A 12,567-nucleotide genomic window follows, 5' to 3' on the forward strand; every position below is an offset into this window, starting at 1 on the left:
TACGAAAGAAAGTTAAAAGGAAGGAAAGAGAGATTTATTTCCTAAAAAATCCCCTAGGAAAAATAAAATTAGACCCAACTGAGTCCATATAAGTGTATAGATCTATAAAATGAATGCAAACAGCATCTCCAATAATTAGATTTTGGGAGAATTAGATGAGAAATGTTTGTTTATATTGAGATCTCAGAGTTTTCATCGCAGACTTTGGCATCTTGACAAATCTGAGCAAAGTTTGAGACATTGTCGAGATTCTGAGTCTTTCAGGAAAAACAGGAGGCTTTTGCAAAAGTCTGAATATCAATTAAATATGTTCTTATTGTGATTGTGTCACATCACGTATAGGCCTACATTACAATTTATTTAATGTTATTTGAAATAAGTCATTAATTCAATGAAAAATACAGTAAAAACAGCAATATTGTGTAATATTATTTCAATTTAAAACAGCTGTTTTCTATGTGAATGTATAGTAAAGTGTAATTTATTCCTGTGATCAAAGCTGAATTTTCAGCATCATTACTCCAGTCTTCAGTGTCACATGATCCTTCGGAAATTTGCGGCTCAAGAAACATTGATGAATAGAAAGTTCAAAAGAACAGCATTTATTTGCAATTAACATTATTATTTGTCTTTACTGTGATTTTTGGTCAATTTAATGCATCCTTGCTAAATAAAACTTGTTTTTTTAATACTACTTATTTCAGAATAAATAACAGAAATATTGTCATTTTGATATAGTGCTCACATACTAATGATGTACAATTAAAATACACTCAAATAGACAGAATTACAGAACAAATCCATGTTGCATCAGCAGCTGTGATGCTCATGTGGGAGATGCTTGTTCGAATCTGGGCTGCAACTGCAACACATTAATAAATGGATTAGATAAGATAACACTTTACTTAAATCCTTTATGTGTAATACATTATAAGGGTATTCATAATATACATTACAATGCATTATGTCTTCAGAAATAATTGTATCCAAAGTTAAAATGCATTATAATGTTCACAGATTCCTTGTTAAATCAGAAATTGGTTGTTGTAATGCATTATACTTTCTAATGTTGTAACAGTGAATAGATAAGTATTATAATGTAATATAACTGTGGTCACAATTATTCACATAGATCATACAATGCATTATAAGGTGCATTACAAGGCATACTTAATGCATTAAAAATACATTTGTAATGCACTTTATATATATATATAAAGGCTTTAAAGGGGTCATGACATGAGAAATCAGAGGTCAGAGGTCTTTGTACCAAAGCATTTATTTAATCAAGCTCCAAAAACAGCTTGTTTTGTGACATCACACGGGCAAACACATTTGCATATGCCTGCCTCCAGAGCAAGACATCAACGAATAGCCATACATCATCACACCATAGGCCCCGCCCACTGGCGTTCAGTTGCTTTACAGCTGACATTCACTTACACTGGATGCGAGCGTCACGTCAAAAGCAAATAGAAGTCATTATAATCACTGACGCTGTCTACACTGATACAGATGTGCGTTCAGTTTCTGACATACTCCACGCGCTGGAAGTTTTCAAAACATTAGTGAGTGTACTGTTTCCTATTTACCTGTCTAACAGTTAGGAAATATACAGAAATCGAATAAAGTTATACACTTTACAGTCTTCACTGCCTAAATTATACATTAAATTTAGATTAATACTTATTAAAGCTACAATTTTCTCTGAACATTAATGACAGACATCATCACAGCAGCTGGTTTATTAGGCTGCTGTCACTTTAAGAGCTGCCGCTGCCGAACATGGCGTGGATCTGACGCGCATCTCATCTTCTCACAACTCTTTAAAGTCTTTTAAGACATTATTTAACTAAGACCGCTCTTATGAGGAGCATTTTGGCATAATTCTACGGAAGAGGATTAGGGCCAAGCAATAATAAAAAAATAAAACCATCTCAAGATTAAAGTTGTTAAATTTCGAGAAAAAAGTCAAAATAAAATGTTGAGAATAAACTCGTTAAATTACAAGAAAAAACTCGTTAAATTTCGAGAAAAAGGTTGAAATAAAATGTTGAGAATAAACATTAAATTTCGAGAAAAAAGTCAAAATAAAATGTTGAGAATAAACTCGTTAAATTACGAGAAAAAAAGCCGTTAAATTACGAGAAGAAATTCGTTAAATTATGAGAAAAATGTTGTTAAATTTCGAGAAAAAAGTCGAGATAAAATGTTGAGAATAAACATTAAATTATGAGAAAAAAGTTGTTCAATTATGAGAACAAATTCTCGTAATTTAACAAATTTGTTCTCATAATTTAACGAATTTGTTCTGGTAATTTAACGACTTTTTTCTCATATTTTAACGAATTTGTTCTCGTAATTCAACGAATGAAAATGTTGAGAATAAACTCGTTAAATTACGAGAAAAAACTCGTTAAATTTCGAGAAAAAGGTCGAAATAAAATGTTGAGAATAAACTCATTAAATTTCGAGAAAAAAGTCAAAATAAAATGTTGAGAATAAACTCGTTAAATTACAAGAAAAAAGTCGTTAAATTACGAGAAGAAATTCGTTAAATTATGAGAAAAATTTTAAATTTCGAGAAAAAAGTTGAGATAAAATGTTGAGAATAAACATTAAATTATGAGAAAAAAGTCGTTAAATTACGAGAAGAAATTCGTTAAATTATGAGAAAAATGTTGTTAAATTTCGAGAAAAAAGTCGAGATAAAATGTTGAGAATAAACTCGTTAAATTACGAGAAAAAAGTCGTTAAATTACGAGAAGAAATTCGTTAAATTATGAGAAAAATGTTGTTAAATTTCGAGAAAAAAGTCGAGATAAAATGTTGAGAATAAACATTAAATTATGAGAAAAAAGTCGTTAAATTACGAGAAGAAATTCGTTAAATTATGAGAAAAATGTTGTTAAATTTCGAGAAAAAAGTCGAGATAAAATGTTGAGAATAAACATTAAATTATGAGAAAAAAGTCGTTAAATTACGAGACCAATTTCATTAAATTATGAGAAAAATGTTGTTAAATTTCGAGAAAAAAGTCGAGATAAAATGTTGAGAATAAACATTAAATTATGAAAAAAAAGTTGTTCAATTATGAGAACAAATTCTCGTAATTTAACAAATTTGTTCTCATAATTTAACAAATTTGTTCTGGTAATTTAACGACTTTTTTCTCATATTTTAACGAATTTGTTCTCGTAATTTAACGACTTTTTTCTCGTAATTTAATGACTTTATTCTCAACATTTTATTTCAACTTTTTTCTCGAAATTTAACAAGTTTTTTCTTTAAATTTAACAACTTTAATCTCGAGATGGTTTTATTTATTTATTATTGCTCGGCCCTAATCCTCTTCCATAGAATTCTGTGTGTTATTGTTTGTTCAAGCGCAAAAGAGAACTCGATACTGGCTGACACGACATTCACAGACAGCGTTCTTGTGTGTCTTGTGGCGCTTGAATGGTTTAAAAGCATTTGTGTGAATTAGAGCATGATCATATAATGTAACGCTAGCCAAATTATGACGGAAAAAACGGATGCTGCTTTAAATATTTTTAATGCGTTAAACTGAAATAATTAATCGCGTATGTTAACACGCTAATTTTGACAGCATCAATTTTTTTTGTTTGTGCAAACATAAGTGAACCTCAAGGAACATACAAAAATAAAATAAAATCCATGTCATGACTCCTTAAAGTAAAGTGTTACCGATAAGACCAGCTCAGAGTCACACGGTGGTGGCCATTCTCACGCCCGAGTTCACAGAAGGCAAAGGACCCGATCGCTCAGCCTGCACCATGTGAAAAAACACGGGAAACAGTCAGTGCACACAAAAGAGGCGTCGAGTCTCGATGATTGACAGCTGAAGTTGCGTCGGCAGGTACCTGATGGAGTCTGTACTCAGGTGGAGGTTTCAGTCGTCCTCTCAGCAGAGTAGATCGACAGATGACAACCTGAAGAGAGGAGAAAGACACTTCAGAGGAGATGAAGAACAGCCGCACAATCACACAATCACACCTCTCTTACCTTCTCCACTGCTCTTGATACGGGATACCTGGGGCTTCGATCCGCTGAGGAAAAGAGATTCATTTATTAGTTCAGACTGTATGAGATGCATTTGAAGCCATTGTAAAGTGCAACACACATCTAATAATAAACCTACAATAAACTGAAATGGTAACACTTTACAATAAGGTCCCATTAATGCATTAACTAACAATGAGCAATACATTTGTTACTGTATTTATTCAACTTTGTTAAAGTTAGTTAATAAAACACTGTTCATTGTTAGATGTTAGCTCAAAACCATGAAATAATACTAACAGCTACAACTTTTGATTTTAATAATGTGTTAGTAAATGTTGAAATTAAAATTAAATAAGATTAATAAACTTTAGAAGTATTTTTCATTTGTTCATGTTAACGAATGTGGTTAACAATTATTATTTATAAAATATATATATATTATATATAAAATGTAAACTTAGTGTAAAGTATCAGCACTGAAATAACTAAAAAAGAAAAAAACAAAACTTATTTTAGCTATTTGCCAAGGCAAGATTTTTCATTTTCCTTTAGTTTAAGTACTAAAATAACTAAAACTAAATAAATCAAAACTAAGAGCTAAAACTTAAAGACAAAACCTAATAAAAAAAAAAATGACAAAAGCACTAAAACTTTAACTAAAATTAAAATGAAAGTAGAAAATATAAACATAAAATCTAGTTAAAAACATTAAAAAACTAAGATGTTATATCAAAGATACTAAAATAACAACAGTGATCGCACATTTATTTTATTTATTATTATTATTATTATTATTATTAAGATGCCAAATTGCTATATTATTTGATATCCAGAAACAATTATGCTAATTAACTATATTATTTTATTATTCTGATTATTTATATTAATAAACAAAATTATTTATTGATCACTGGTGTCTTTTTTCATTTTGCATTTTTATAAAAGCAATAATTTTGTGGCTTATAAATCATTTTAGAGTGATATAAGATCTCAGTGCTTTGCTCCAACATCCTAAACACTGTGTTGGGGTTTATTTTGCAATTAAAAATAATCCTGAAATTGAAAGTTTAATTTTCTTGATATTTACTCAACAAAAATCAAACTTGATAACAGAAATGTATCATTATGGCTGTAGATTTTTCTAACTTCCATTATCAGCAAGTGTTCACAGCTCTCAGATAATGCTGATAATCTTCAATGCTCAGGTATTAGCCGATTTATAGTTATCTTTATGCATTTGGGAGACACTTTTATCCAAAGTGACTTACAGTGCATGCCGGTATGTGTTACTTGGGAATTAAACCCTTGACCTTGATGCTGCAGGAGCGATGTTCTACCAATTGATCAATAGCCAGATGGATGAAGCATCACTCACCGCGTGTCCCGCAGCAGATGAAGCCCAACACAACGAGGAGGACAAGAACAGCGCAGGGGAGTCCAGCAGCAAGACCAGCGATGGCGGCTCCACTGAGTCCAGCTGCTGACCAACACAACAACAACAACAACAACAACACGAACAGCATTAGAAGACTGCAGTAGAATCGTTTTTTCTTTGTTTGCACTTAACTTGATAAATAGTGCTCATTATTATTAACTTAAAGGGATCATATCATTTTTTTAAGGAATGAATGCTCTTAGATGCTTTTAAAGGGGTCCTATTCTGCTTCTTTTCCATGTGCATCTTTCTTTAGTATGTAATGTTGCTGTTTGAGCATGAAAAAGGTCAACAAAGTGTTGTAAAAAGGCATAATAGGTCTTCTTTAAGCTGAATTGACAGTAAAGACATTTATAATGTTTCAAAAGATTTTTATTTCAAATAAATGCTGTTCTTTTAAATTTTATTTTCATCAAAGAATCCTGAAAAAAAAAGTTTTTTTAACATTTAAAGCAACGGTTATCAACATAATAATCATAAATGTTTCTTGAGCAGCAAATGATTTCTGAAGGATCATGTGACACTGAAGACTGGAGAAATGATGCTGAAAATTCAGCTTTGATCACAGAAATAAATGACACTTTACTATATATTCACATAGAAAACAGTTATTTTAAATTATAATAATATTTCAGAATTTTTACTGTATTTTTGATCAAATAAACACAGACTTGATCAGAAGTACGGAAGAGGATTAGTGCCAAGCAATAATAAAAAGTAAAAACATCTCGAGATTAAAGTTGTTAAATTTTGAGAAAAAACTCGTTAAATTTTGAGAAAAAAGTCGAGATAAAATGTTGAGAATAAACTCATTAAATTATGAGTTTATTCTCAACATTTTATCGACTTTTTTCTCGAAATTTAACGAGTTTTTTCTCATAATTTAACGAATTTGTTCTCGTAATTTAAAAATTTTTTTCTCGTAATTTAATGTTTATTCTCAACATTTTATCTCGACTTTTTTCTCGAAATTTAACGAGTTTTTTCTCATAATTTAACGAATTTGTTCTCGAAATTTAACAAGTTTTTTCTCGTAATTTAATGAGTTTATTCTCAACATTTTATTTCTACTTTTTTCTCGAAATTTAACGAGTTTTTTCTTGAAATTTAACGAGTTTTTTCTCATAATTTAACGAATTTGTTCTCGTAATTTAACGACTTTTTTCTCGTAATTTAATTAGTTTTTTCTTGAAATTTAATGAGTTTTTTCTTGAAATTTAACGAGTTTTTTCTCATAATTTAACGAATTTGTTCTCGTAATTTAACAACTTTTTTCTCGTAATTTAATGAGTTTATTCTCAACATTTTATTTCTACTTTTTTCTCGAAATTTAACGAGTTTTTTCTTGAAATTTAACGAGTTTTTTCTCATAATTTAACGAATTTGTTCTCGTAATTTAACAATTTTTTTCTCGTAATTTAATGTTTATTCTCAACATTTTATCTCGACTTTTTTCTCGAAATTTAACGAGTTTTTTCTCATAATTTAACGAATTTGTTCTCGAAATTTAACAAGTTTTTTCTCGTAATTTAATGAGTTTATTCTCAACATTTTATTTCTACTTTTTTCTCGAAATTTAACGAGTTTTTTCTTGAAATTTAACGAGTTTTTTCTCATAATTTAACGAATTTGTTCTCGTAATTTAACGACTTTTTTCTCGTAATTTAATTAGTTTTTTCTTGAAATTTAATGAGTTTTTTCTTGAAATTTAACGAGTTTTTTCTCATAATTTAACGAATTTGTTCTCGTAATTTAACAACTTTTTTCTCGTAATTTAATGTTTATTCTCAACATTTTATGTCTACTTTTTTCTCGAAATTTAACGAGTTTTTTCTTGAAATTTAACGAGTTTTTTCTCATAATTTAACGAATTTGTTCTCGTAATTTAAAATTTTTTTTCTCGTAATTTAATGTTTATTCTCAACATTTTATCTCGACTTTTTTCTCGAAATTTAACGAGTTTTTTCTCATAATTTAACGAATTTGTTCTCGAAATTTAACAAGTTTTTTCTCGTAATTTAATGAGTTTATTCTCAACATTTTATTTCTACTTTTTTCTCGAAATTTAACGAGTTTTTTCTTGAAATTTAACGAGTTTTTTCTCATAATTTAACGAATTTGTTCTCGTAATTTAACGACTTTTTTCTTGTAATTTAATGAGTTTATTCTCAACATTTTATCTCGACTTTTTTCTCGAAATTTAACGACATTTTTCTCGTAATTTAATGAGTTTATTCTCAACATTTTATTTCGACTTTTTACCTGTGTTTCTGTGTCCAAATAGTCATAATTTAGTTTTTTATGGCCTTTTTTTCTCCCTCTCTCTGATCCTTAAAATTAAAAAGCTGTTTTTTGACTTGAAATAATGAAAATGACCTCATTGCATGTGAAATGAGCAAAAAGGTTTAGCTATGCAAACACACAGATTTGCTTTTTAACTGCTCTATTCTTCAATAAGCAGCATCACTGTGACAAATTCATAAAACAATCAGTGCCAAAATAAGCCTTTTCCATAGTATATCAAGCTCTTCTATCTCAAAACATCAATGAAATTTTGATTTCTGATCATGTGCGCTCTTTAAAGCGTATTCAGTTTGTGATTCATGTCACCTGGTCTGATCCGAAGTTGCTCTGACGGTTCTCCTGCGGTTCTGCCTGCTTTAGGTATGATCCTGAAGTAGTAAGTAGACTTTGGGTCGAGTCCTGAGACGGTTGTGTTTCCAGCAGAGGCCGGCATCACTTGGATGGTGCAGAAGTCTGACATGAGGTTGCGTTTGGGTTGAGAAGGGCTTGAGAGCTCTGGACCCTTCATCTGGATATCAAAGCCTTTAAAAGTACAATGACACTTTTAATATGCAATTATTATACAAACCACTGGGAGGCTCTGCCATGATGAAAATGAGTTGATAAGAGTTTATGTATTGACATAAATATGTATATATATATATTGCATTTCTGCCAATAGATCCTCCTAAATTTACACACTGCACCTTTAACATATTAAATTCTGCATTACAAGTTTCAAGTTTTCTGAAATGTTTTGTTTAAATATGCAAATTATCCTATTAAATATGCATGCTCTTATATAAAAATAATTATTATTCAAACAAAACTTGACATGTGATTATTTGTTTATGATTTGTTTATTATTTGTGATTATTTGATTATATTATATGTACCTGTAATAACAGAGGTGAGAGGAACATGCCACGTTAGAGTTACTTCTGTTTGATCATCACTCAGGAAAACACTTGAATTGGAGATTTGAGGGCCTTAAAAAAGATTGATACCAGTTTTTTTTTAGTGGTACAGACATCTGAAAGTTCAAAAAACGCATTATTGCTAATGATAAACTAGAGTCGATCCATACCGAGCAGCGTAGTGTCCACGGTTATGTTCCCGAGAGGGTTGGTGGCAGTGCAGGTGTAGGTGTCCAGGTCTGTAGAAGTGGCATTAAAATCATGGATGAACAGCTGAGATGTGTTTGTACTGATCTGGTATTTGGACCCAGTTTGCAAGTGTTCCCCATTCTTGATCCAGAGCACCAGGGCTTCAGGTGTGGCTTCAGCGGAGCAGTGAATCACAACCATCGTCCGCTCATCTTTACTCATGCTGGTTAAAACGACAGGCAGAAAATCCACAGGACCACCTGCAACATATTTTAATGACTTACAGGCTTCATCCAAAGGCTTACTTATATATATATATATATATATATACACACACACCCATATATAGCCTATAGCATCACTTACGGGGAATGACACTGCATTGTGTCTGATTCAGAGGATGTTCTGCTTTACAGATGATTTCTTGTCCATTTAATCTCTGAATGTCATTTATAGTTATGCTGTAATTGCTGTATCCACTGGCATTATCGCTCAGGCCAGGGAAAGACACTTGTGCTTCTGGAGCGCCACCTGGCCATAGACAGAGGAACTGCAGCGCTGCGCTTCCATTCACGGCCTGAACTGAACACAGCGGCCCGCCACTGGGAGGCTCTGCCATGAGGAAAACGAGTTGATAAGAGATTATGTATTGACATATTGCATTTCTGTCAATAGAGCCTCCCTAAATTTACCCATTGCACCTTTAACATATTAAATTCTGCATTACAAGTTTCAAGTTTTCTGAAATTTTATGTTTAAATATGCAAATTATCTTATTAAATATGCATGCTCTTATATAAAAATAAACTAATTTGCATATATTTCCAGAACAGAAATCTGAACATAAATAATAAATAAATGAGATAAAGCCAGGTTCCAAATGCATGTTTCATTTTGTTGACATAAAGGTTTTTACAGAGAGAATTTTGGATGCAAATAGAAAAAAATTAATAAAATAAAGTTTCAAGTTTAACTGAAATGTTATGCTTAAATATGCAAATTATTATTTTATTAAATATGCATGCTCTTATATAAAAATACACTAATTTGCATACATTTTCAGAACAGAAATCTGAACATAAATAATAAATTAATGAGATAAAGCCAGGTTCAAAATTCTTGTTTCATTTTGTTGACATAAAGGTTTTTACAGAGAGAATTTTGGATGCAAATAGAAAAAATGTAATAAAATAAACACTTAAATGTGTATTTTGGATGTTTTCTTGCCTTAAACACTGTCAGCAGAAACAAAAATCAAGCCATCCGAAGAAAATATCCACATGCACAACATCCTAACATGCTGGTATTCCCATATTTTGCCCATATTAAATCTGAATTACAAACTCGTACCATAGACAATTACAGTGACGTTCCTCTCAAGCGTCGCCTCAGTTCTGGTGTTGACCATCACGCAGGTATAAACGCCACTTTGACTCGTCTTAACATTGTTGAGATGGACTGTTCCAGCTGGAGACGTGGCGATGGACTCTCCATTGAAAAACCACGATGTGGAGGGGGCCGGTTCGCCCTCGGCCTGACAGGAGAGGAACGGAGACTCTCCCGAAACAAAGACTGCTTTTGTGGGACTGACCTTGAGAACCGGCAGATCTGGTCCATCTAAGAGCAGCCGAAGAGGGAAAATAAGATGTAGGAAATGAAACGGGCTACTGTTGGGAAAGTAAAAGCATCTTAATGACATTCTACCACAGGTAACAAGATGCACAGGTGATTTAAACCAATGTAGTGAAACTCACACAGCACTGTGACGTTTCTGTGATGCGTCTCAGAGCTGAACGGGTTGGTTAGTAATACGGTGTAGCGACCCGTGTCATTCCTGCTGGGCTGGTTTATTGTGAGTTTCTTCTCGCCGATGGAATAATGAGATCCATTTTTTAACTGGAGCCCATTAAAGAGCCACCTCACCTCTTTGGCCTCTCCTCGCATTGTGCTGTAATACAAGGTGAACTTCACTTCACCCTCAACGGCGTCATCTGAATCGGTGTGCAGGGAAACATTCATGATGATATCTATTGAGAAAGAGACTCGTGCAAATTAATCACACTTCATCAATAAATAAATTGACAAGGCTGCTAGTACATGTTCAAACCAGTAGGTTTTGTTATATATAGATGATGTAATATAAGTCTCTGATGTCTCCAGATTGTGTCTGTGAAGTTTCAGCTCAAAATCCCCCACAGATCATTTATTATAGCTTGTCAAATTTGCCCCTATTTGGGCGTGAGCAAAAACACGCCATTTTTGTGTGTGTCCCTTTAAATGCAAATGAGCTCCGCTTTCCAGAAGAGGGCGGAGCTTTAACAGCTCAACAACAACAAAGCTGGAGAATCTCATGCAGCCAAAATGAGGATTGTCAGTAACGGTGTTCAGCCTTACATTGTTGAGAGTCTCAAAATAGCCAAATATAATCCTACTAATCGATCAATATCGCTAATTACCACACATACTGTATTCTCAGCCATGTTCTCCTCACTCACCGTAAACAAAGAGGTCAAATGTAGCGCTGACCTTTGCCTCCCCGATTTTAGTCATTTCCACAGTGTATGTACTGTTATAACTAAGAGGCACATTAATGAAGGTGAGGGATCCGTCCTGTTCTGGTTTTAAAGTGTTTGAAGCAACACCTGGAATCGAGTCGTCACCAACGGTCCATTTGGCGATCAGGCGGCTTCCCATAAACCACATGACCTCAGGCTCAGAGGCACCAGCGTGAGACACACCGAGCGTCACATTTGTGCCCACAAGAGCTTCAACTGATACGGGTCCCGTGGGTGAGACGGTCAGATAACAAAGATTACCTGTAATAGGGGAGAAAAAGAGCAATAATTCCTCTTGCAAAACACTGCCATGATGAAATGAGCGTGAAAGTGAAAACAACATCTATGATTTTAATTCTTCAATGTACAAGTTAACCCTTGCAGGAGTGAAATCCACCAGATTTAATTACCTTAACCATTACTTCCCAATGTGATTATGCACCCAAAAGTGGCTAAATGTTGTCAACAATGTTGAATTGGTATACTTTCAAACAAAACCCAGATGTTATCTAGATATTACCTAAATGACTATATAAAGATTTTATTATAGATGCTAAGAGAAAGATATTAGAGTTGCATTCGTGAATTTTGTCAAAAATTAATTAAACATAAATTAATCATAAAATTAACTTTAATTTAATTGATCGTTGGCTTGCATATTGTTACATAGAAGATAATCGCAATACTACTGACCAAGTCCACTATTAAGTTAGTTTTTTAGTGCAAAAACTATTGAAAAACTAATACAATTAGTATTAATAATACCACACCACAAGGATTTCATAAGTTTATTGCAAATACACTGCGAAAAATGCTGTGCTTGCTTAGAGTTTTTGTCTTGTTTCCAGTCCAAATATCTAAAAATTCTTAAATCAAGAAGCATTTTCTTGACAAAGTACAATTTATTTTCTTGTTTTTAGGAAAAATAAGTCAAAATTAAGTGAGTTTTTCCTTAAAACAAGCAAAATAATCTGCCAATGGGGGTAAACAAAATAATCTTAATCCAAATTGAAGATTATATATCTTATTTTTGGTTTGATATAAGATTATTTTGCTTGTTTTAAGGAAAAACGCACTTAATTTTGACTTATTTTTTCTGAAAACAAGAAAATAATTTTTACTTGTCAAGAAAATGCTTCTTGATTTAAGAATTTGTAGATAT

The 12,567-nt window shown here is 32.2% G+C and overlaps 1 protein-coding gene across 2 annotated transcripts in view; it reads right to left on the reverse strand.

Moving 5' to 3' along the window:
- Nucleotides 1-607: 607 nt before the first annotated feature.
- The window catches only part of vsig10l (V-set and immunoglobulin domain containing 10 like), a 12,513-nt gene continuing 553 nt past the window's right edge, over nucleotides 608-12,567 (reverse strand). The window contains exons 3-14 of one of the 2 annotated variants that reach the window (XM_048154165.1): nucleotides 11,346-11,666; nucleotides 10,605-10,877; nucleotides 10,201-10,467; nucleotides 9,217-9,462; nucleotides 8,832-9,110; nucleotides 8,641-8,733; nucleotides 8,072-8,287; nucleotides 5,402-5,506; nucleotides 4,027-4,070; nucleotides 3,885-3,953; nucleotides 3,709-3,790; nucleotides 608-862 (exon numbers count right to left, since the gene is read on the reverse strand). In XM_048154165.1, coding sequence (XP_048010122.1) covers nucleotides 3,728-3,790; nucleotides 3,885-3,953; nucleotides 4,027-4,070; nucleotides 5,402-5,506; nucleotides 8,072-8,287; nucleotides 8,641-8,733; nucleotides 8,832-9,110; nucleotides 9,217-9,462; nucleotides 10,201-10,467; nucleotides 10,605-10,877; nucleotides 11,346-11,666 — 1,976 coding nt within the window. In that variant the 3' untranslated portion in view covers nucleotides 608-862; nucleotides 3,709-3,727. The remainder of the gene's footprint in view (nucleotides 863-3,708; nucleotides 3,791-3,884; nucleotides 3,954-4,026; nucleotides 4,071-5,401; nucleotides 5,507-8,071; nucleotides 8,288-8,640; nucleotides 8,734-8,831; nucleotides 9,111-9,216; nucleotides 9,463-10,200; nucleotides 10,468-10,604; nucleotides 10,878-11,345; nucleotides 11,667-12,567) is intronic. The other variant, XM_048154166.1, reaches the window with a different exon arrangement.

This window comes from Megalobrama amblycephala, linkage group LG13 (assembly GCF_018812025.1).
Source record: "Megalobrama amblycephala isolate DHTTF-2021 linkage group LG13, ASM1881202v1, whole genome shotgun sequence".
In the NCBI taxonomy this organism is placed as follows: Eukaryota; Metazoa; Chordata; class Actinopteri; order Cypriniformes; family Xenocyprididae; genus Megalobrama; species Megalobrama amblycephala.